Genomic DNA, 24,319 nt, shown 5'->3' on the forward strand with positions numbered 1-24,319 from the left:
ACGAGGATTTCTGTGCTCAGTCCAACTTTGTGAGACACTTCTTTGAGATCCCCTCGTGCCAAATGTAATAACAGCCATCTAGTGTCATGACTGGAAGACTGTTCCTGTATGCTGTGTGGTGGGTGAGGTGCTGAGTGGGGATAAATCACAGTCTGGTTCTTGAGGTGGTCCTGACCTTGAAATGCTCTCATTCATTCCTCGGTGTGAACAGGCAGCTTCTGCAGGTGTGGTGCTAAAGCTTCATCTGGGTGGAGTCACAGGTGTTAGCTGGTGAACAGCTGACTCTGTCGGTGGTCTCTAGAGCGGACAGCTGTGTTATTTCTTTGTGTCATCCATCTCTCGATGCTGCTGTGAGCCAGGCGTCAGCAGCAGCATCAGCAGCATTTCTCTCCTTGAATGTCTCTGCTCGTCATGAAGGGGCTTTACTGTTTCGCCAATACTGTGCGTCCATTTGTCCACTTTGACAGACAGCTGACAGCTTCAATAAACATCAGACACAGAAGTAAAGTTCAAGGTTTTTACTTCATCTTCAGTCTTCTTGTGTGTAAAACTAAAACTTTTCATTAACCCTCTGGGGTCGAGGGACGCGCCAGCACGTCAAAATCACATGATCAATTTAAGACAACACAGCGACTCAGTCTCCATTTCACAGCTTGGGTCGAAAGTGCGGACTTCAAACTATATACCAGTTTTTGAATTGTGTCAATGGGCCACGTAAAACCAGAGTTATGATAAAAAATACACGCGATGTTTTTTTCTGAACAAAACAGTGGTGTTTACATCGGGAAGAACGGTAAAAACGGCGTTTTCTACAGACAGCGCTAGCAAACACTCTCCGCTTGTGAGTGAAAAAAGAAAAAGAAAAAACACCCCTTCCCTATCCGGTTGTTCAGTGATGACACAACGAATCCTACTTCCGGGTCTAAAGTAGTCTGTGTTTAATATGGCTTTTGTGTTGTTAACATGTTTAATGTTTTGTATTTTCTTCTATTTGATCTCAAAAAGCTCCTAAAACAGTCAGTGATCACTGTTGACCTCCCTCGGCTTTTATTACCGCTAATCATTTATTTAAGCTCAGTTTTTAAAACCTTAGGATGTAACTACAGCACATGCAGCAGTATATGAATGACTAACCTCGTATTGTGGATGGATTATCTCAGTTGTTCTCCTGGCTGAAGTTTGGTCCTTTTACAGCATCCTGCCATGCGATTACATTTGTTCCTGGCCACCGAGAACACTCACGGTAACTTTTATCGAGTGGAAAAAAAGTTAGCTTGTTTATATTATGCTAACATAGCTGTGTCGCTAGCGGTCACGTAGCACATCATTATATACCAGCTAGCCCAACTTCAGTAACCCTACAAACGTCACTGCTTTTTAGTTTTCTGTCTTCATTTATGCTGCAAGTGATAGCAGAGCTGTACGTTTGAATTTGTTTCCAAAACCCCGCAGTCAGGACATGCTATATTGTTTTTAGATAGAAGCTAGCGAGCTAACTCCCTGCTAACTTCTAACCCCGTTAAATGTCATAAATTCCGTTTTCATGGATGCCTGGATGTTAAACTCAATTGTTACACCTGGTAGAGCAGAACGCTGATCATTTTATTAAAGATGAAAGACTTTAGACAGTTTTTCAACTCTCAGTAATGCCATAGTGATCGCTTGATATATGGACCTGCAGCGGAGTTTAGGCCCAGACACGGCTAGTGACGTCAGACTGAACAATCGGATTGGTGTTAAAGTGCACTGATGGGAACATTTTTCTGCACAATAAGTACTTTGACTTTTCATACTTTATGTACAATTTGCCAGTACTGCAGTTTTGTGTGTAGTGAGGTGTTTTCATGGTGTTTTCTTGGTGCTTTTACTAAAGGAATGTCATGGTCCTGGGTCGTTGACCCAGCGTTTTGTGTTTATTCTGATTTGTATTAGTTTAGGGTTGAACCTGAAGTTGATGTATATTCAGCCCTACCTGTGTCTGTCCTTGGTGCTCTGTTCATGTCCCTGCGTTGTGTTGCAAATCAGTCTGTGTTTCCCGCTTTACTTTGAAGGCTCGTGTTCTAGATTTCCTGTTTTGTTCTGAAAGTCTGTTTCTGTTGTCATTGTGTTCAGCTTGTCTCCTCCGGTCCTCATGTGTATTACGTTCAGCTGTTCTTCCCTCCTGTGTGTGATTACCTGATTACCTTGTGTGTGTATATTTAGTGGGTGTCGGTCTGTGTTCGTTGTCGGCTCGTCTGCGTTCTATGGTGTTCCTGTCTCTGCGTCTCTCTGCCCCGCACCCCTTTTGTATGGTCTCAGGTTTGTCATTTAGTTCTCCCAGTTTAGGTTTCTTCAGTTGTTTTGTCATGCCTCACTGCCTGTTTCTGCCATTGTCACGTTGTAAATAAACATCACTCATATCATCAGTCACTGCTGCATTTTGGGTCCTCCCTTCCCTCCACACCACACGGCTCACTCCGCCAGCCGTGACAGTACGAGCTGACCAGACATGGAAGAGTGTCTCCGCGCTGTAGAAGCCAGGCTACAGCAGCTCATCTCCGCTCACTCCTGGCTGCTGGACTCTCTTCACCCGCTCGCACAGGACTTCATACTCAACGAACTGCACCTTCACCCACCAGCCGCTACCGCTTCCCAACTCAGCCTGGCGGCGAAGATTTTGCCCAGCCCAGCGGCGAAGATTTTGCCCGGCCCGCCGGAGGTTTTGCCCGGCCCGCCGGAGGCTTTGCCCGGGAGGAAGCGACGATCGCGCTGTCGGCGCGTCGCCACACAGCCGGGGAATAGGACTTCGGAACTGCCGGCTGTGGTGAGTGGAAAAGACGCTCCGTCTGTTTCGCCAGCTCGCATGACTGTTTATTCCAGGGCTGTGTTTGTTGAGTCAGCTGCCCAGCCGGTAGCTCGGTTAGCTGCCCAGCAGTCGCTAACTCAGTTAGCCGCTCAATCGTCACCTCCATTACAGTCACAGCCAGACCTATGTTACAGTCCATAGCCTGGTCAATAGCTCAGTTGGCAAGAGACTCATCAGCCTTATTATCAGCTCAGCCGTCATCTTCACCTACTCCTCCAGTACTACAAGTTGAGTCCATCCGACCCGGAAAGCACTGTTTTTCACCTGTTCATGTCAAGCAGAGAGACGCACCACAAAACGCAGTAATCAGTCCGCAACAGCTGGCCAGTACAGAGACTGTAACGCACTCCAGGGCCTCCCCAGAGGCTGGGTTCCAGCCCCCAGCCGACTCTGGACCCCTGGAGGTTAAGAAGCCAGCTGAGGACTGCATCCGGCTGTCGCTGCCTGAGCTGAGTCACTGCTCTGTGCAGCCGCAGTCCGCTTTGTGTTCGCCAGAGGCCCGTGCGCCTGCTGGTTCTGACCTGTTCCTGCCAGAGGCCCGTGCGCCTGCTGGTTCTGACCTGTGTGTTCCAGGGGCCCCGGTGCCCACTGGTCCAGAGACTGTTTTCGCTGGGGGGCCCGAGGAGCCCGTCCAGCCTCCTGCTTCGCCTGCTGGGGGGCCCGAGGAGCCCGTCCAGCCCCAAGACTCGTCAGCTGGGGGGCCCGAGGAGCCCGTCCAGCCCCAAGACTCGTCAGCTGGGGGGCCCGAGGAGCCCGTCCAGCCTTCAGCCTCATCATCCTCGCCCGCTGCGGCTTCAGCCTCTGCCTCGTCTGGTGCGGCTTCAGCCTCTGCCTCGTCTGGTCCAGCTTCAGCGGCTTCAGCCTCGTCTGGTCCAGCTTCAGCGGCTTCAGCCTCGTCTGGTCCAGCTTCAGCGGCTTCAGCCTCGTCTGGTCCAGCTTCAGCATCTTCAGCCTCGTCTGGTCCAGCTTCAGCATCTTCAGCCTCGTCTGGTCCAGCTTCAGCTTCGCCTGGTCCAGCCTCTTCTGGTCCAGCTTCAGCTTCGCCTGGTCCAGCCTCTGCTTCGGTCTCGTCTGGTGCTACGACGGCCGCCATCAGGTCCCGGACTGCCGCCTCGACATCAGCGGTCGTCTGTCGGGCCGCTGGTTGAGCGTCATCGTCGATATGGACGACCTCCTAGACGCCGCCGTTGCCTTCCGCGCGGTCGGCCTCCAGACTTGTGTCATCGCCGCCATTGCTGTCCACACGGTCTGCCTCCAGACTTGTGTCATTGCCGCCGTTGCTGTCCGCACGGTCGGCCGCCTGAACGGTTTCCTCGTCGCCGCCGTTGCTGTCCGCACGGTCGGCCGCCTGAACGGTTTCCCTGTTGCCGCCGTGTGCACGGTCGGCCCCCTGATCTGCCTCCACTCCGCCACCGCTGCCTTCCGCTCGGTCGGCTTATGGATCTGCGTCGCTGACGTGGCCGGCCTCAGAAGATGAACTGTCCTGGACTTCTGAGTTGTCAGCCTCCGGGCCGGCCTCCTGAACCGTGTTTTGTTCTCGTACTCCAGCATGTGTGTTTTTGTTTTGGACAATTCCCTCGGTTCGCTGGAGCTTGTTTTGTTCGGTGTTGGTCCCTCCGTCCTGGGCCCCCGCCGCCCGCCCTGGGTTGGTCGTCTGTTTTTGTTGTGGGCTGTCTGGAGCCAGCCCTTGGAGGGGGGGTACTGTCATGGTCCTGGGTCGTTGACCCAGCGTTTTGTGTTTATTCTGATTTGTATTAGTTTAGGGTTGAACCTGAAGTTGATGTATATTCAGCCCTACCTGTGTCTGTCCTTGGTGCTCTGTTCATGTCCCTGCGTTGTGTTGCAAATCAGTCTGTGTTTCCCGCTTTACTTTGAAGGCTCGTGTTCTAGATTTCCTGTTTTGTTCTGAAAGTCTGTTTCTGTTGTCATTGTGTTCAGCTTGTCTCCTCCGGTCCTCATGTGTATTACGTTCAGCTGTTCTTCCCTCCTGTGTGTGATTACCTGATTACCTTGTGTGTGTGTATATTTAGTGGGTGTCGGTCTGTGTTCGTTGTCGGCTCGTCTGCGTTCTATGGTGTTCCTGTCTCTGCGTCTCTCTGCCCCGCACCCCTTTTGTATGGTCTCAGGTTTGTCATTTAGTTCTCCCAGTTTAGGTTTCTTCAGTTGTTTTGTCATGCCTCACTGCCTGTTTCTGCCATTGTCACGTTGTAAATAAACATCACTCGTATCATCAGTCACTGCTGCATTTTGGGTCCTCCCTTCCCTCCACACCACACGGCTCACTCCGCCAGCCGTGACAAGGAAGGCTTCTATCAAATTCTTCCAAATGTTGTCAAACTGAGCTGTGTGATGAAGTGAGTGTGACAGAAACACTCAGACTGTGTTTCTCTGCTTCATCAAGTCAAATCTGGTCCTCAGAGACTGAATAAAGTCCTGTCCCACTAACAGCAGCTCCAACAGTCTGTTCACTGCTTTCTTCCTGTCAGTCTTCATCTTTCTGCTGCGTCTCCTCTTCACACTGACCACTTTCTATCTAACAGTGAGCTCCCAGTGAAGCAGCAGCATTCAGCCTGTTAGAGTAAACACAAATGTCTCCATCCAAGCTCATGTTGTGCTTTGTTGTTCTCTCAGTCCCCCAGGTGGAGGTGGATTCAGGGGTGGAGTCTGTCCAGCTGCCCTTCAACACCACACTTCACCTGCCTGAAGACGCTAAAGTGGAGTGGATGGTCAATTACAAGATCCTCAGACCACACAACAGGAAGGTCCATGTGTATGAGAACGGCTCTGACCAGCATGAAGAACAGCACCAGCGTTACAGAGACCGAACGAAGATGAATGAAGACCTGCTGAAAACTGGAGACCTCAGTCTGACCCTGAAACACCCCACAGATTGGGACACAGACACCTACACCTGCACCATCTACAGCAGGGAGGGAAACCTCCTGCTGAAGAGAAAAGTGAAGCTGAAAGTCAGAGGTCAGTGCTGTAGATACAGGGCAAAGGTCAGAGGTCATGTAGGAGTTTATTCTCTCAAAGCTTTTAGTTTGAATCTATTTTCAGTTCATTCAAATAAAATAAATTCTTTGATGTTTTGATCTAAAAGCCAAAAATGTCAGGCGGAGCAACTGTGTGTTTAAATGAACTAAGAAGACCATTAAAATGATCCTACCTTCAAAATAAAAGCCTCTGGCATGATGTGAGTTTGGATCAAATCAATAGTTTTGTTAGTTTAGTCCAAATCAATGTAAATGTATAAATATCAATAGTTTTAAAGCTGCTGAGATCATTCAAACACTTTGATCCAGTCATTTGGATGTTGTCACATGTCAGGGTGGAGCAGCCATAAATACAAGGCTTTTATTGTGAAAATGCTGAGTGTGATGATCCAGAGGAGCCCATGGGGTGTTTGTGGCTGGATGCAAAGGTTTGTAGCTCTCCTTGTAAAGAGAAACAGCTTGAAGCTACAGAGGAGCGTCTGCAGAAGAAGACAGGGGAAAGAGGAAGAAGCTGAGGCCGCTGGAGAAAAGACAGGAAAAGGAAATCAGCTTCATTTGTTGGAGGCCGTTTGTTCATCACACTGAAATATTCCCACTTTAGAGACAGGAAACAAAGTGAAGTGTGGATTGATGTTTGTCTCCATGATTTGGGCCCTGGAGTCATTTCTTCATCTCCCACTTTAAGACATATTAATGTCAGCCTCACACGTCCCACAGTGGACACATTTCTATTTCTAGATGATATTTGGAGGATGGTCATGTGTTTCTCTGCTGTCACAGCTCTTTGTGATATTTGAGCGCAGCAGTAGACTTCTATTAGACTGCGCCAGATTCCTGAGAGTTCACACAGAAAACTTTACAAACAGCCAAAGAAAAACTATTGAAAAGCTTCAAGATCACAAAGAGCTCTTTCACAGCACATATGAGCCATTAAGAAGTGCACATTTGTGTTTCCCACAGTCCATCATCCAATAATATCAAAGGACAAACTGTGAGGTAAAAAGCCTTCAGCTCTTTTTGAAGGAAGCAAAAAGACTTTGGTCCTGAGAGATGGTTCAAAACACAACTCAGACCTACCAAAGTATTATTTGTGCCAAACACATGAAGCCTTCAACTTTGTATGTGTCCAGTCAGTGTGGCAATAGAAGTCACTGTGAGGATTTTCAATGTGCTGTCAAAGAGCATCCAAACAATCAGGTGAGGATGAAGAGAATTAGTGTGGCTGGACAGAAAATCCATATCCAGTGTGATTTAGGAGCAGCTCATATATAATGAGTGAAATGAAAGAAGAGCACAGACAGGAAGAACATGAGTGAGCAGACATTTTGGAGCTGCTGATCCACACAGGGCTGGATGGAAGGAGTGGGAGTCCATGATGGCTCAAAGTCTCTGATCTAACTGTTCCTGAGCCTCTCCCCCTGCCTCCTCTTTGGATCTTCTCCTCCTCTTCTTCCTTATCTGCCTCCTCCACCACTGCTCTCTCCTCCCTCATCTCCTCCTCAGCTGAACTGAAGTCAGGGCTGTAACATGAGGAAACGTGCAGAAATGACTGAGTCAGCATGTTGTTGAAGTGAGTTGAGTGATGGTGAGCAGATTAGATGTGCGAGCCTCCCTGTAGAGAAAAGCAGATCTTCTCCAGAGTTTCCCACCTCATGTTTTCCTGTGTCACAGCTGATTGTCACATCCTGGCTGTCACTAAATGAGTGGTCCAAAGGTGGAAGGAGGAGCACAGTTAGATTGTTCACCTCCTAACCTGTGAAATCAACCAGCTGAATGAAAAACACTGTGATCCTATGAGCTGCTATCAGGGCTGCTCCATTCTCAGGATTCTCATCTGGATGACTGAAGCAGATTATTGATGAAGTCAGCAAACAGCTTTCAAAATGGCTCTTTTTCCAGGGGAACTCCCTGAAATGTAAATCTCATTGGAATGAAGAAGAAGTCCAAAGGCGTGGTTAGGCCCAGACTTGTGGCTGTTTTCAATGTAAAGCCCATGTTGCAGGCAGCTGCTGCTCCTTACTGGCCCACAGCCTCCACTGATGGATGTGTCAGCTCACTTGTACTGTAGCCACGGGGAGAGCGATGGTGAAGCTGACAACCAGAGGTGTAGCGCTATTTGTTGAAGTAGCCCAGCTGTGCCATGGAAGCACAAGTTTCCAGAGATGATTGGACTGTGAGCAGAAATGATCCATGTTGGACTGAATTGAAGAACAGATCATAAAGTCCTCTGTGTGCCCAGCCCGTCTGTCTGAGCATCTTCATCAGTGTGCAGCTGATCTACAGCTAATGTGCTGATTGATGAGCAGCCTGTTCATGGTGATGATGAGAAACAGATTGGATTCAAAGCACAAATGAGTGAAAAAGGAGCAGCAGCCATGATAGAGCGAGTCCTCTGCTGACAGAAATAGTGGAGTGAAGGATTTGTGCAGCGTTTCTCTGTGAAAACAGCTGATTCAGATCAATGAGAGGAGGATGAAGGAGAAGCAGCATGTTTCTGATAGAAGCATCACTGCTGTGCTACAAACTGCTGGAAGTAGAAGAAGTCAGAGCAGTCGATAACATGAAGTTACAGAGTAACTGTCAAAGGAAAGAAGGGAGAGGACGAGAAACATTTGTTCAGTGTCAGCATCAGATGTCAGAAACATACAGGAACCTCATACAGCGCTTAGAGAAGATGATTCACTGCATATGTAATAAAGTGTACAGACAAATGGAAACATATGAAAGTAACTTTGAAGGCAGCAGAGACGTGTTTGCTCTCAGAGACGTGTCATGTTAATAAGAGACTCGGGGAGGACCAGCAGAGAGGACAGGCTGATTGTTGTACACTGGGACAGTTTAAGCTCAGCTTTTACAGCCCATGTAGCAGACTGTCATCAGAACCAGTGGATGAAACCAGTGCAGTGAAAATAATGTGGTGTGGGGATTTTAATGGTCACAGTGAGCAGAGCAGTCAGTGAAGAATGAATGAAGTTAAAGAAGCTGTACAAGAGTAGATATTAGAGCAGGGACAGAGTCAGCAGCTGATCTCAGGATGGTCTCAGATTGGCTGTCAGGTGTTTGTTGATGGCAGGAAGTCACAGACAGGAAGTGACCTCACTCCTGTAATCAGTAGCGGTTTTAGATACGGGCGACTCGGGCGGTTGCCCGGGGCGGCATCGTGGTGGGGGGCGGCATCACGGGCATCGGCAAAAATAAATAAATAAATGCTCGTACTCATGCTGCCCCGACGTCAGCCAGCGCATATTGGGAATGGCACAGGCACCGATCGGTTTTCTGTCGCCCATTTGCTGGGAGTAAGGGCGCCCCTTCGTTTGCGACGTACAGCAGCTTTTAGTGCTTTTAAAGAAGTGGGTTGCAGGTTGAGGGAGAATTCTTATTTATGCTTTTGGAGAGGAGGGCAGGGCGGTGGGGGAGTCTCTGACTGGCTGGAGCAGCATCTAATAACCAACTCGCAAAATAACGCAAAATAAAAACAAACCAACAAACACGAGAACAGCAGACATTATAATACAGACTTATAATTTGCACCGATGTTTTTTCGAAATTCTATACACGAGAAGTGAGCGCGAGAGCCCTCGGTGCACCTGCTCGCTGCTGAAGTCAAAGTAAACTTTATTGTCATCTCTGCTACAGTCCAGCATATAGAGAGACGAGACGACGAGGCTCCAGTTACAGCGGTGCAAGTAAACAAACAATAAATATAAGAAGAGTAAGAAAATAAATATACACTTTAGGACTCGGGGTAAGGGATCAATAACAATTTATAATTTACAGTTTGATGATTTAAAGTCTCACACACAACCCGTCGAAAGGGGAGGGGGGCCAGCTGCTTCCAAATAGAGCACATTTCATTCATGTTGTAAATCAAACATAATACATAATCCAATCCAATTATGTATTCATGATTTGAATCCTGGGTTGTGTGAAATCTCAGAAATGCACCCTAGACAAAGTGAATCTGTGAACTAAGGTGTAGGTGTGTTAGATCATGTTGTGGTGATCCTTGGGTTGAGGGATGGGTGTTCATACTGGAGTGCAAAATTAAAACCAATGGAAGATGGACAAGAACAGTTCAAAGCCATCAGGTCCTCAGTTTAGAAAAAATAGAAAAGAAGAGGAGGAGAAACGAGCAAAAGATGCAGGTAAGCAGATGTGTGATTGGATAATGGCAGGTCATCCTGAACCAATCAGAATCAGAATACTTTATTAATCCCTGAGGAAATAATGTGGGTTACAGTTGCTCCAAGAAGAAATGGTAAAAATAGCAACAGTAACAGACTAAACTCCTAACAATACATTATGTTACAGATTTTAATATTAATTAGTCATTGTCAGTTGTTGATTTGTCCTGTTCTCATTGTGTGACGAATTATGATGGCTGTTTGGTAGCCGTTTGCATACTGTTGAAATCTCCCAATTCTTTGAATCTTTGGGCTGAAGGAAGGACAGTACTCGGTGTATAAATGCTCAATCAACAATCATTTATTTCCATACAATTCAATACTTATGAGCATTAGAACTAGGGCTGGGTATCGTCACTGATTTCTAGAATCGATTCAATTCCGATTCACAAGGTCCCGAATCGATTCGATCCACGATTCGATTTAATTCGATTCAATTCGATTTAAATCTGGGAAATTTTGACAGTCAGAGATATAATTCAGATCAGGACATTTACATATTTTTGTATCTATAAAAAGGAAGCTGACACTCGCAAGACTTTATCCAAGGTGTGAGCATCACAGCAGATGCCTTTGTGTCAAAGTAGCTGAAGATAAAACACAGAAAAACATGAAGGTGATTTTCCTGGCCTGGGATTTTATAAAAATATTCTGCAGTACATCAAAAACGAAAGAAAACCATTAATTAATCAACATTACCTCTGACGTTACAGCGGTTTTATTAGAGACATGGCTAAGCATTTTGCATTTTGAATAATATTAAAAAGTTTAAATTTGTTCAGTATTGAACAGCAGAAATGAGGTTTTCTTTTCGGAAGAATGTAAAAGGGGAAAAAACAGCGGCCGACAGCGCTGTAAGCAACAGTAGACTTGTGTAACAAGCAAGCGAATAATGAAGAAAGCGAAACTGTTCGAGAGAGAGGGGGGGGGGGGGGAGAGAGGGGGAGGGAGAGAGGGAGAGAGAGAGCTGCGCATCGCAATGGAAGCAAAACAGTAAAAGAGTGAATTCATGACGATGTTTATGTGAAGCGTTTGGATCTTCTTTTGCTGCTGATTCGGTCAATATTGTTTGGAGAGAGATCAAACTAACAGCTTTAGAATCAGCGCATAAAGGGCGTGAACACAAAGCGCGGACCCGGATCAGCGAGCTGTCGGCTTTCAGCCCCGACTGTGAGAAAGGCGACATCTAACTGATTCTGATCCGCGGGTCGCGCTGTGTGTTTAAGTCTATGTGCAGAATCCCTGTACCTGCTCTCATTTACTGTTTGGTGGTTCTTGAAATTTTGTGAGATGTCACCAGAGATTCTGGCATTTCGGACAAAATAAATTTATATTAAAAAATCGATTCAGGATTTTAATGAATCGATTTTACGTTATCCAAGCCAGAATCGATTTTAATCGATGAATCGATTATAAAAACCCACCCCTAATTAGAACCATCATGATGGGGAGACCTGCCTGCAGAGGGTCACAGCAAGTCTCAAAATGGTGACGGGTTACTCAGCTTTTTATACTCTCTAGTGGCCCCCACCTAGTTGTAAAAGCCTAAACATTCACATTCTTTCTCTCTTACGGCGCCCAAGTTGTGACCTCGGCTCCCTGTCTTTCTGCTCTTCTGAAAGGTGGGGGTCTGGAATGTGGTCTGCTTCTTCTATTATCTGCACAAGGTCCTCTGCACACAACATTCTCTTCATGATTCAGCAGTAAAACATGTCAAGAAACAATGTAATACATTCAACAGTGTTGAGTAATACAGGTCAAACCAATTGTCACGGTCTCGCTGGCAGACCGTGGGGATGTGGGGAAAGGAGGACCCAAAACGCAGACTCTGCGATGCAAACAGTGCTCTTTATTTACAGTGGAAAGCTGTAAACACAATAACTCCCCGTTGCTCCCTCGAACCCCGTGTGCGTGCTTCCCTCCGACGTCTGTGCTCGTGCTCCCCGCTGTTGTGTTACTGCACACCCTGTGCGTGCTGCCCTTCTGGTCCCTCGTTTCACCTGCAGGACAATACAGAAGCAGCCGTTAACACTGAACCCGCGCGCGCACACACACACACACACACACACACACACACACACACACACACACACACACACACACACACACACGATCCGCACTTCCTAATGCTACACACTGACTTGGAGTCTTAGCTTAATGATCCCGCGCCGGTGGGAGCTCCAACTCTCTCCTAAGTAGCTCCCCCGACGAGCCCTGATCACCAACAGGTGTGGCATGAACTTCAGGCATGAACCAAAACAAGCAAAAACCACAAAAGAAACAACCCCCCCAAGGTCACAGTTCCAAAGTCCGACCGCACCCCCTGCAGAGGAGCAAAAAAGGAAAAACACCACAAAACAGTCTCAGGCGGCCTTACTTTGACTTTTCATACTTTATGTACAATTTGCCAGTACTGCAGTTTTGTGTGTAGTGAGGTGTTTTCATGGTGTTTTCTTGGTGCTTTTACTAAAGGAAGGCTTCTATCAAATTCTTCCACATGTTGTCAAACTGAGCTGTGTGATGAAGTGAGTGTGACAGAAACACTCAGACTGTGTTTCTCTGCTTCATCAAGTCAAATCTGGTCCTCAGAGACTGAATAAAGTCCTGTCCCACTAACAGCAGCTCCAACAGTCTGTTCACTGCTTTCTTCCTGTCAGTCTTCATCTTTCTGCTGCGTCTCCTCTTCACACTGACCACTTTCTATCTAACAGTGAGCTCCCAGTGAAGCAGCAGCATTCAGCCTGTTAGAGTCAACACAAATGTCTCCATCCAAGCTCATGTTGTGCTTTGTTGTCCTCTCAGTCCCCCAGGTGGAGGTGGATTCAGGGGTGGAGTCTGTCCAGCTGCCCTTCAACACCACACTTCACCTGCCTGAAGACGCTAAAGTGGAGTGGAAGGACAGTGATGATGATAAGGTCCACGTGTATGAGAACGGCTCTGACCAGCCTCACAAACAGCACCAGGTTTACAGAGACCGAACGAAGATGAATGAAGACCTGCTGAAAACTGGAGACCTCAGTCTGACCCTGAAACACCCCACAGATGGAGACAACTGGACCTACACCTGCACCGTCTACAGCAGGGAGGGAAACATCCTGCTGAAGAGAAAGGTGGAGCTGAAAGTCAGAGGTCAGTGCTGTAGATACAGGTCAAAGGTCAGAGGTCATGTAGGAGTTTATTCTCTAAAAGCTTTTAGTTTGAATCTATTTTCAGTTCATTCAAATAAAATAAATTCTTTGATGTTTTGATCTAAAAGCCAAAAATGTCAGGCGGAGCAACTGTGTGTTTAAATGAACTAAGAAGAGCATTAAAATGATCCTACCTTCAAAATAAAAGCCTCTGGCATGATGTGAGTTTGGATCAAATCAATAGTTTTGTTAGTTTAGTCCAAATCAATGTAAATGTATAAATATCAATAGTTTTAAAGCTGCTGAGATCATTCAAACACTTTGATCCAGTCATTTGGATGTTGTCACATGTCAGGGTGGAGCAGCCATAAATACGAGGCTTTTATTGTGAAAATGCTGAGTGTGATGATCCAGAGGAGCCCATGGGGTGTTTGTGGCTGGATGCAAAGGTTTGTAGCTCTCCTTGTAAAGAGAAACAGCTTGAAGCTACAGAGGAGCATCTGCAGAAGAAGACAGGGGAAAGAGGAAGAAGCTGAGGCCGCTGGAGAAAAGACAGGAAAAGGAAATCAGCTTCATTTGTTGGAGGCCGTTTGTTCATCACACTGAAATATTCCCACTTTAGAGACAGGAAACAAAGTGAAGTGTGGACTGATGTTTGTCTCCATGATTTGGGCCCTGGAGTCATTTCTTCATCTCCCACTTTAAGACATATTAATGTCAGCCTCACACGTCCCACAGTGTTGAGGAGCACTTGGTGAGGGCTAGTTCTTTAAGGTTCAGCAGCTAACAAGAAGGTGTATCGGTCAGGATACAGGAAGGAGGACAACAGGCTTCCACTTTGCTGGATTGTCACCACCAGCTGTTTTATTGCCACCTAGATGCTCAGTGTTGCCAGCAGTCTGTAGTAACAAACAAGTTGCCATGAGTATATAAATATATACAGCAACAGCTTCACTAAGATAAACATAAAGGATTAAATGAAATAAACCAACACATCCATCTGAATATACACATAACAGAACATATATAATTTGAACTATGCCAATCTTTCATCTCTTGCTCCAAACACAGAAAGGTCATGTGGCGGGGCGTGGCCTGCGGTGCCGTGCAGAGGAGGCGGACGCACCTGCACGGCATCCGCAATCACGCCCCGCCGAATTAAATATTGTACTGGGTCCTGTGATTGGGTTGTTGTGATGGTGTTGAGCGGGCAGCGGGAGAGCTGCAGCTCTGAGTATTGTATCTGAGTATCTGACAGCAACCGTCAAAGATTCAATAAAAAGCATCAAAATGCCACTGGGTCTGCCGTGTATGTTTACAGTGGTGCCGAAACCCAGGACGGGAGGCACGGCAGAGCCAGGAGTGGGCCAGCAGAGGGGGGAGCTGGCGAGAATGGTGGCCGAGCTGGCGGCCACGCAGCAGGAGCAGGCGGCGGTGTGGCGCCGCAGGCGTGAAGAGCTGCAGGACCAGACTGAACGCCACCTGCAGAGGATGGAGAATCTGGCGGCGCTGATGCGGTCCTGCCCGACACCACCGCCACCCCCACCGGCGCTCCCCAATGGCGCTGGAGTGGAGGACATCCAGTCCGTGCAGGCGCCTGTGCCGGCCCCCAGGTTGCGACCAGCTAGTACGCAGCCTGCCACAGCGCCTGTCCCCACACCTCGCGTGGGAGCCGCTGGGGCTCTGCAGGGCCCGGTGCCCGTTCCTGTGCCCCGGAAGAAGGCGGCGGAGCCGCTCCAGCCGGGAGACTGGAGACACCTCTGACCACTCATTCTGTCTTTATTGGCTTTCATACATGAAACACGCTTAAAGTCACCATTGAATCTAAACTGGATGAAAGCAGCTGTGAGTCACTGCAGCAGCTCTGTGCCAACAACCAACCAACACCTGGGTGGAGTCCCAGCTGAAGCTGAGAGATACTCAGAGACAGAAGCAGCTGTATGGAAGCGTTCTACAGGACGGCTGACACAAAGCTGATGTTACTGATGTCTCCTAGATAGATCTCATGGACCAAAGGCTCTCTGTGTCATCTCGGCTCCAGCTGAACTAAACAGAGTGAATTTGGGCTTTCAGGGAGGGGTGAAAGCAGAGCGCTGTAAAGGAAAGGGCTGTGATTGGTTCATAACACGTCAATGAGAAGAAAGGAAAGCTTCAGAGCAACATGAATGAAACAAAGTGTTTTGATGACGACTGAAAGCCAAAACTGTCCCTGAAATCAGAATCCAGTTCATCTCCAGCCCCGTCAGCAGTTCCAGCTGCAGTGCTGTTACAACTAGAAAGTGCATTTTCTGAAGAAACTGCAGTGTGAATGCTTGAATCTGAATGTATGCACTGAAATGAATTAATTGCTGAATTTTGAGTTAAAAATATTGAATGAGATTTAAAAAAAAAAAAAAAAAAAACCGAATTTAACCTGAAAACAAAGGTGCTGAACTGCTAAAAGCTGAAGGTTACACAGAAGAAGAAGTTGGAAAAAAGCTAAACATGTTTAAAATGTAAATAATAAAAAAATGAGTAATGACAAAAGAAAATTTAGAGTCAGAAAATCTCTGAATGAATATTAAAAGTTCAAATTCTTCTAACTGAAATGAACTTAAAAGATGAACAAAAATTCTGGAGAAAATGCAAACTTTAATATACAGCATAATGTTTTTCAGACATATACACATGTGTATATCATGTTTAATAGTATTACATACATCAATTTGTTTTGTATGTCATAGAAAATAAAAAAAAAATCTTAAGTCATATTTTACAGCTTCTTTCTGAAAAGGACTAGTAGAATAAATAAAAATAACTAAATTAAATAACTAAATAAAAAATAATAAGCAAGATATGAAATACATGAAAATTCAACTTTTAAAACCACAATCCTGAACCTTTAAATTGTGTTGGTTTCTTAGAACATGGCTGAACAGCTGTTTCTATCGTCCTACTTAATCTGTCTACACATCTTTTTATTACTCATTCTTCTTTATGTTTTAATGTAAACAGAGTCCACACAGTGGTAAAAGAGAACTGTATAGAGATTTTTGAGTAAACTCAAATGAAAGCCTAAGGTGGTGACACAGTTTAACACGTGCAAATAATCAAATAAACACATTAGTCCTTTTTGTGAACATGGATAAATAAGTATCCATACAGCATTGTTCAGCCATGCCACTAAATGCTTTTTTACACATTGTTTTAACCTGGGCTCAGACACAAAGTCCCAAAATTAGTTAGTCCCTGACTTTGAGTTGTGGTTATGACTAATTATTATACACAAGGCTTTATCTATCTAAACTCTAAGTACACAAATATGAAAAAAAAACCTATACTTACCAGCTGATACCCCACACTACACACTAGGTGTGCCATGTGACCTGAAACTTTGGTACAAAATCATCATAATCATTCTGTTAACACTGTTTTTTAACACTGTTTGTGTTGCTGTTCAGCAGTTTAAAATGTTTTAGATTGGATTACATGGAATGAATTTGAATTTTCTTGGGGGGTTTTGTGTGTGTTTTGTTCTTAGCAGATTTTTTCTTCCATAACGTTGAATTCCAGTTACCACATTTCTGGCCATATGACATCCCGAGTGCCCACTTAAAAAAATCCCCACAGTTAATTCAACATTAAAACAAAATAAAAATATGTTAAATAAATAAAGGTTTGCTCTGTGATGAAATACTAAATAAGCATACATTGTACAGAGCACTAACAATGACAACAATCCTTTAGCCTGTTGATCAGAGAGAGGCAGTCATTATGTCCATTTAAAACCTGTAATCACAGAGCACAACGTTTCTGTGAAACTATGAAGTCCCATATGATCCTCATCATGTCCAGTGACTTCAGAGTGGATCCTCCCTGTCATCCGGCCAGTGTTTGATGTGTGGCAAGCAGCACAGAAGCAGGATAGCTGAGGACTTTAAAAGAAGAGCAGAAAACAGGAATATGTAGTTGTAAATGTAAATATCAGTGATACTTGTCTTGTCAAAGGGAATAAAATAATGAAAATGTTAACTTACACACTCATTTAGGGAGGATCTTGACACTGCACAGAGGAGGCACAGTCAGTCTGACAATGATGGTGATCTCCAGGGATGTTTTCCTGCAGCAACATTCCTGCCAACTGGCCGTATGATCCAGAGTAGTTGGTTTGTAATAAACAGAAAGGTGTATATGTTAGGTAGTGTGCACTCAGAGCTGGTCCTAAGAAACAAACACATCCTGTAATAAACTGAATACCTGTAGTAGTGCTGCTGCAAATATGAAGCCCTTCTATCATGAGTGGTTTCAAAGAAGGTGTTTTGGAGGCTCAGTCACAGAAACTGTGCAGTCTGTTCAGTCCTGAGTGTCTCGGCTCTGAAGGGGATGGATCACAGAGGGAAACACCTGAGTACAGACATTACAATACACTCTAACACTCCTAAGGTCAAGTGAAAACACAATTTAAACACTTCACAAAGAATGAATACATGTTTTCATGGAAATAATGTCATTAACCCTTTTTGTTGTTAGTAAATCTCACCGACTGCTTGTGGGACAAGCTAGAAGGAAGACTTATCACAGAATCTCTCCTGTGCTCCAGATGTGAAGTCTCACGCTCTGATCGTATGGCGATGAAGATGGTGATGATGAAGTTTCTCTGATCTGTGGCATTACAGTTTCTAGCTGCTATGTGCTTCACATTGTTGGATTTTACATGTGAAGATTGGAGAAGACACAGGAGGACTGTGTCTTGCTTAAAAAAAAAAAAAGAAAAAAAAAAGGAAACCTAACAGGAAAGGAAACCCCCCCCCCCCCCTCAACTCCCACCGTACCCTCCCCCCCCCCTCCCCCCCTCCCACTCAACTCCCCAACCTCACACCATCAAATGTCTATACAAATGTAGGGTATCAGCTGGTAACAGAAAGCAAGTGTAACATATGCACTACATATGTAACACTGCTGAAACATTTCTGGCCAGAAATGTGCAGTTATCAACCCAGACCCACCCTGATGATTGCACTGGCCAGAAACATGATAAAAGCTCATAAAAATTTATGTTTCATAGTAAAATTGGTCCAAAAATATAATTGTGTACTTTTGAAAAAGTTTAAAGTTTATAACAAACCAAAATAATAATATTTTTGTAAATAGTATTTCAAAATAGAGGCACACATAAAGTGGCTTAACTGTCATTATTGCTGTAATTAGGTTTGTTTGTTTGTTTGTTTTTTTAAAAAGCAACCTTTAGTCATTATTGTTCTCTCAGAAACAATGAAGAAGCTGTTGAACATTTATGTGTTGTGTGGGCAATCCTCTGGTCCACCCTCCCTCCCTCCCAGCCACAGTGAGACTGGGGCAGCCTGGCAGGATGTTGAAGCCTGGCTGCAGAGAGGATATGCCTACACTATTCATTTTAAACTGCTATATTTGATTTTTCTGACATTTATAGGTTACTGTTAGTGAATTTTAGATTTTCTGTAATAAATAAAATTGTCATCTTTTACTGATATCATTACTTAATTCATGTAATTGTATTTTATGTAAACAATTCAAACATTATACTGCAATGCAGGGCGTCAACTTTTAAATAGCGCTCTACTTTCTTAAGTCATTCAAAAATATAGAAATTACTTACTGTATTCAAAGATCTAGATCATGAATCATCACAGGACAATACACAGTATACTGGGTCATGGTAACTATGGTAGGTCTTCATGACTCCAGAATGGAGACATCGATCTGACTGAGAAATGAAAATAAGGTCAAGCAGTGTGTTCTTCTCTGTGGTAGGGGCAGTGATGACCTGTGCGTATCCCCTAGACTCAAACAACTCCATGATTGGTTTGTTTGCACTGGATAAAACATTCTCATTAAAATCACCACAAACTATGATGGGATGACAGTCCATGATCTCCAATGAGTCTAATAGGCTTACCAGGTTTTTCAGGAATGGCCTCAGAGTGTAGTCTGGAGGTCTGTATACAACTGCAATCAGAGCACTGACTGGTGCTTCAACCTTTAAAGCCAGAAATTCAAGGTCAGTTACATTATGGATGTACTGTTTTTCATGCACTTGAATGTCACTTTTCACATAAACAGCAACTCCACCACCACTTCTGTTAGCCATCTGGGGAAAGTTTGTGTAGGACAGGTGTCTGTTGCGTTTGAACAAATTATAATTTTCCAAGTGGAGACTCTCTGCGACAAAAGAGCCCCGCAGGTGTGTTTCTGTTAGGCACAAAACATCTGCTAGACACAATTCATGGTGACTTTTGATGTCATTAATGTGAGCTGGCAGTCCCTCTGTATTATGATGAACAATGGTGAAAACCTCTGACCTGCTGAGGGTTTGTCTCACGTGTAGAAGAGGCATCATGTCATCAAGGTTGGCTTGTCTCATGTTCTCAAGTGCTGCAGTGATTTCTGGGTTGGTGAATATTTTTTTCTCCTCCATATCAAGAAGATACAGTCCACTGAGAGACGTCACTCTACTGACAGCTACGTAGGCCATGCCGGGCTCAAAAATGCTCTTAAGAGAGACAACAGCTGATGTAGTTGTCATACCCTGTACCTTATGTATTGTACATGCAAAGGCCAGCTTCACTGGGAACTGTCTTCGTACCACTCCTTTCTGCTTCAGATTCTCCTCTGCTCTCTCAATGTACACCATGTCGTCTGCTGGTGTGCGGTTATTCTTTCCAGATGTCTCATTATCCATTTTAAGTCCAAGCTTGATGATGTGTTGGTCGTTTTCAGAGTAAACTACTCTAAGTAGTTTTCCAAAAGCTCCATTAACCAAACCATTTTGTATGTCAATGTTTCTGGTGAGCATGACACGAGCTCCTTCTGCAACTTTCAGTGTGTCTGGTAACTCGTTTTTACCTCCTTTGAATGGTCTGTCTTGAAGTGCCATTCTGCCAGTTCTAGGATCTTTTCTAAAATCATCTGCATCGATGTCAATGACATGAGTGTGGAGCAGAGCCAGTGTTGCAGAGTTGTGTGCATCCACTTCTTTATTAGTTGCAAAAATGTGCAATGCATCAGTCGGACAATGGGCTGGTTCAGTTATGGCCTGTAACAACAAATCTCTATCTGCTTCGCAAAGCTCATCCAACTTTCCTTTTACACGAATTCTGTTCAGCATCTCTGCAAAGACAACATCATCTTTCTGACGCATAATCTCGGTCAGAGTGATCATCTGAAAATGCTCCCGCCACAGGTCGATCTCGGATGGGTTGTGCACACAGAGAGGTTTAGACTGTCGCACTGGGGGTAGCTGATAGAAGTCTCCGACAGCAATGACTGACATGCCTCCAAAGGGTCTCCGAGTCCCTTTGATCTGTTTGAGTCTTGCATCTACATATGCAAACAGATGTCTTGACACCATAGACACTTCGTCAATGACGATTATTTCAGCATTCATAAGTTCTGATCTGACTTCATCCAGCTGATTGCCAAGTCCCTGAATGGGAGGTTTTAAGCTTCTAGGCAGCTTGAGAAGAGAATGCAGTGTTGTTCCAGAAATGTTAAATGCTGCAGTCCCAGTGAAAGCAGTTAACAGGACAGTGGGTTTTGATATGTCAACGTCGTCTGCATATCTGGGCACTTTGCTCAGTATCTTAGATGCTTCTGAGTAGATGCATTTGATAAGATGTGATTTTCCTGTTCCAGCACCACCATTAATATAAAAGAAAAACTGCTCTGGATTTAGAGCACAGACTCTTTTAATGCACCAGTCTCTAACTGCATAAAATATGCAGGCTTGCTTCTTATTCAGATTTTGAAACATCTGACGTAACAATGTGGGATCAATAGCAGGGGGTTCCCTGATGGCTCTGACTTCTGTTGAAGCATCAGCCTGACGGCTGTAGTCGGGCACATCTTCCTGTTCATTTTCATTGTCTCGCTCTCTTTCTTGTTCAACAAGTGGCAACCTTACGAGATCTGATTCAGGTGCCAGATTACACCATTCGTCAGTCACACCTCTGTTCTGCTCATATTCCTCAACAGCGCTCTCGATCTCCTCACTGTTTTTCTCATATTTTTCTCTATTTCTTTTGACAATGTGTTGCACGTACTCAAGACGATCAGTACCTGGTAGCTGTACACAGCCAGCACCATAGAAAGCCTGATAGGTTGGCAAAGATGGTGTTTTCAGTTCGTGGTCTGAACGATGAGGAAGGTACAGTTTAAGCAGTCTTCCGTAATATTGCTCTGGATGTTTTTCTTGTGAGCAGCGGTGAAATCTGATGATAGCAGGCTTATTGTTTTTGCGCCTTTGCACAAACCCCATCTCATTGAGAAGGGGCAAAACATCTTTACCTTTTTTCTGTTGGCCATAGACAATCCTGCAAGTAGCAGCAAAGTCTGCCATGCACATCTCCTCATACTCTGGTGTTTCAGGTCTGGCTTTGTATTTGTCATTCAAAGATGTCATCCAAACATTGGAAGATTCAGGTGTTGTGTTGTCCAGAACTGACAGGGGACGACTCATTTTCACAGGATTATCATCAGTTGGTATGAATATTACAGCACGTGAACATTGCTTCATGTGAAGACCACATGCACGAGCAACACATTCTTGTGCACTGATCTCTCGCTTCTTTGAATATGCCTGCATGACGGCTCTCATTTCATCGCACTCATTTACACTGTCCTTATGGGAGTTCTCAATGACAGTTTTCAGGTACTCAGATAGCCCGCCCTCTTTTTTTGATATATATTTCATTAAATAATTTGCAGCACCAAAAGCATCTAAAACAAAGCTTATGTCGATATTATTGTTCCAGGCTTCAAGCAGATGTGGATTATAGCCATTTATCCAAGAGTCTTTTGGATCACGCTTTAGTATGATCGTACTCCTTGTGTTCATTTTATTCAGGTATCTCTGATATTCTGCATGTGTCAAGTTGCATCTTGCCAAGAGCTGCTCTAAACTCATGGAAGCAGTTTCAGGTTCATTCAGCAGCTGGTTCAGTGGTCTGAGCTTGTTCTTTGCCGTTTCTACTTCCAGTGCATCATCCTCACTGGGTCTTGTGATCATTGTCTCATTGCAGGGTGGTTTGGGAAAACCAAAACGGCACCCGGAGCTTAAACTCCTAAAGCACGTCTTTGTGTGGTTCTTACTGTGTTTTTGCACTTCTGTTACTTTTTTGTACAGTTCAGGTTGTTTATGTGGATCAGGCAGCTGAGCTGTGATGTATTTGTTTATAAAATCAAGAACAGTTTGCTCATCATCCTCCTCAAACACAGGAGCACCTTCTACCCACAGGAGGCAGTGTATGTGTGGGCTTCCTCTGTGCTGAAACTCAACTCTGTAAAAGTAGTCAATGACTTTGCCAAGTGGCTCTGCGGGAGATAAGAGTAAATCTCTGAATAATGCTTCAACTCTCTTGTCAAACATGCGCATTGTTGTGACAGGATTGCTTCTCAGGATGTCACACTTTGCTGACCAGTCGAGTCCTTCAAAATTCACTTGTTCACCTTGCTGCCTTGTTATTGCCTCGATCACTTCAGGCCAGCGCATTTCAGCAGCTGAAAATGTGCAAAAGAACGTGGGAGTTCCCAACTGTCTGATCATGGCAAAAAGATCTCTTGTTGTTTTCTCCCAATAGGCTGGGGTTCCTCTCAGAGGCTGCATGAATCTCACTGCATCTTTATTTCGCACCAGTTTCTCCACCTCATGTTTATCTTGTAACATGCCTGAGGTTATTTTTCTACCATCTCTGGTCAGAGGCTTTGCCTTCCTTAACTGTACTGTCATGCTGGATGTAGCCAAGTGTATTTCAGTCACAAACTGTGCAAAGAACAAATAGTTTGTGTCTTTGGCAAAACGATCATCAATGCAGAAAAGTCTTGATTTGAAATACCCACTGGGGGATACTTTGATCAGCCTTCTTTCATCAAGTGTGTTTTGACCTGTAGGAAACTGCACAGGGAAGGCCATGGCCTCCAGTTTAGGTGTTTTGAAAAAACTTATTGGATTGTTTCTCTCTGCAGGAGCAACAGAGTAGATTCCTTCACTGAAACATAATATCTCCTCAGCCACATCAGGGGGCTGCAAACAGGACTCGAGTGCAAAACCACCATTAGTCAGTCCATCTGCTTGCTCTGAATCATCTCTCATCTGTTCATGCGATTGTTCACCATCACAGGGTAACATGTCAATGTCCTGTTCATTTATATTTTGTGCTTCACTCAGTGCATTTTTCTCACAGCTGTCAATTTCCATTAAATCAGCCTCATCATAATCGTCCTCATTCATGTTTTCATCATCATCATCCTCATCATCTTCATCAGGAAGAGTTGGATCACACAGCTCAGCATCATCTCTGATGCTCACATCCTTATACTGTGGATGAATCTGCTTGAGTTTATGCAGTGCTTGCACAAGTTTAGACCAGCTTACAGTCTGAAACAGCTGATGACCTTTGTAAGACAAGCGTCTCTTCAGTTTTACTCTCATGACCTGAGAATTAATTCTCAATCGAGGTAGTGTTTCAACAGTTTCCTGTACCTCTGATGGGACACAGACCACATTTCCTCTAATTGCTCTTTGTCTGCCTTTGGGAAGAGGAATGATCTTGGCAAATGGTATGCACTTGGCTATGAGATGTCTCTCCAGTATGTTGAGATCAGACAGTTCAGCTGGAATATCAGCAAGATCCAACTTATTGGCAACAGCAAGTGCTGGCATGGATCCATTTTTAAGATGATCGTGGCAGGTGTGACAAATCCACTCTCTCTTTCTCTCATCGGGAACATTGCACTGCTCATTTCTGCAGTTTTCATCACAAACATGAACAAACTTTCCTGTCAAACATGTTGTAACTACATGTGGGTTTTTGACATAATTTGACCTTCTGCAGGGTCGTACTTGGTTTGGAAATGAAGCCTTGAAACATACAGTACATGGGTATGATGGTCCAGCTTTGATTTGTGATTTGAACACAGATATGGCCTCGTTAATCACACTGTTGTCACTCTCTTGGGTTTGTCTGTTCACCCATCTGTATTTCCTTTTTATTTTCATTGCACATCTCATATTGTGCATAATCCTGAAGGCAAGATTACTTTGATACCTGTCTCGCATTAGTTGTTTCATTAGTTGTCTGTGTCTTACTCTGAATGCGTTATCACGTGCATAACGCTGAGTCACTCGAGATCTCTGTCTCTCTCTGAAATCTG

The 24,319-nt window shown here is 44.8% G+C and overlaps 2 protein-coding genes across 3 annotated transcripts in view; one reads left to right on the forward strand and one right to left on the reverse strand.

The window, feature by feature from the left end:
- LOC146578319 (butyrophilin-like protein 2) overlaps positions 1-24,319 on the forward strand; it is a 71,281-nt gene that overhangs the window by 13,131 nt on the left and 33,831 nt on the right. For both annotated transcript variants that reach the window (XM_085258410.1, XM_085258419.1), the window contains 2 exons: positions 5,477-5,821; positions 12,828-13,154. In XM_085258410.1, the coding sequence (XP_085114536.1) occupies positions 5,477-5,821; positions 12,828-13,154 (672 nt within the window). The remainder of the gene's footprint in view (positions 1-5,476; positions 5,822-12,827; positions 13,155-24,319) is intronic.
- Positions 16,665-21,905, reverse strand: LOC146578320 (uncharacterized). Its single transcript, XM_085258277.1, has 4 exons — positions 19,068-21,905; positions 17,390-17,506; positions 17,170-17,273; positions 16,665-17,067 (listed from the first exon to the last, which is right to left on the reverse strand). The coding sequence occupies exons 1-2, from the start codon at positions 21,858-21,860 to the stop codon at positions 17,486-17,488; spliced, it is 2,814 nt and encodes a 937-aa protein (XP_085114403.1). The 5' UTR covers positions 21,861-21,905; the 3' UTR covers positions 16,665-17,067; positions 17,170-17,273; positions 17,390-17,485.

Source organism: Mchenga conophoros, linkage group LG3 (assembly GCF_057382185.1).
Source record: "Mchenga conophoros isolate Kocher_MC1m ecotype Shallow Benthic linkage group LG3, M_conophoros_male_GT1.1, whole genome shotgun sequence".
In the NCBI taxonomy this organism is placed as follows: domain Eukaryota; kingdom Metazoa; phylum Chordata; class Actinopteri; order Cichliformes; family Cichlidae; genus Mchenga; species Mchenga conophoros.

Bases quoted from the DNA above. Each gene is read 5' to 3' on its own strand.
- LOC146578320 (XM_085258277.1), bottom strand. From the start codon at position 21,860: ATGAAATATATATCAAAAAAAGAGGGCGGGCTATCTGAGTACCTGAAA. The intron at 17,507-19,067 runs GTAAGCCTATTA...CATCCCCTTCAG, and splicing joins GGCCATTCCTGAAAAACCTG to AGCCGAGACACTCAGGACTG.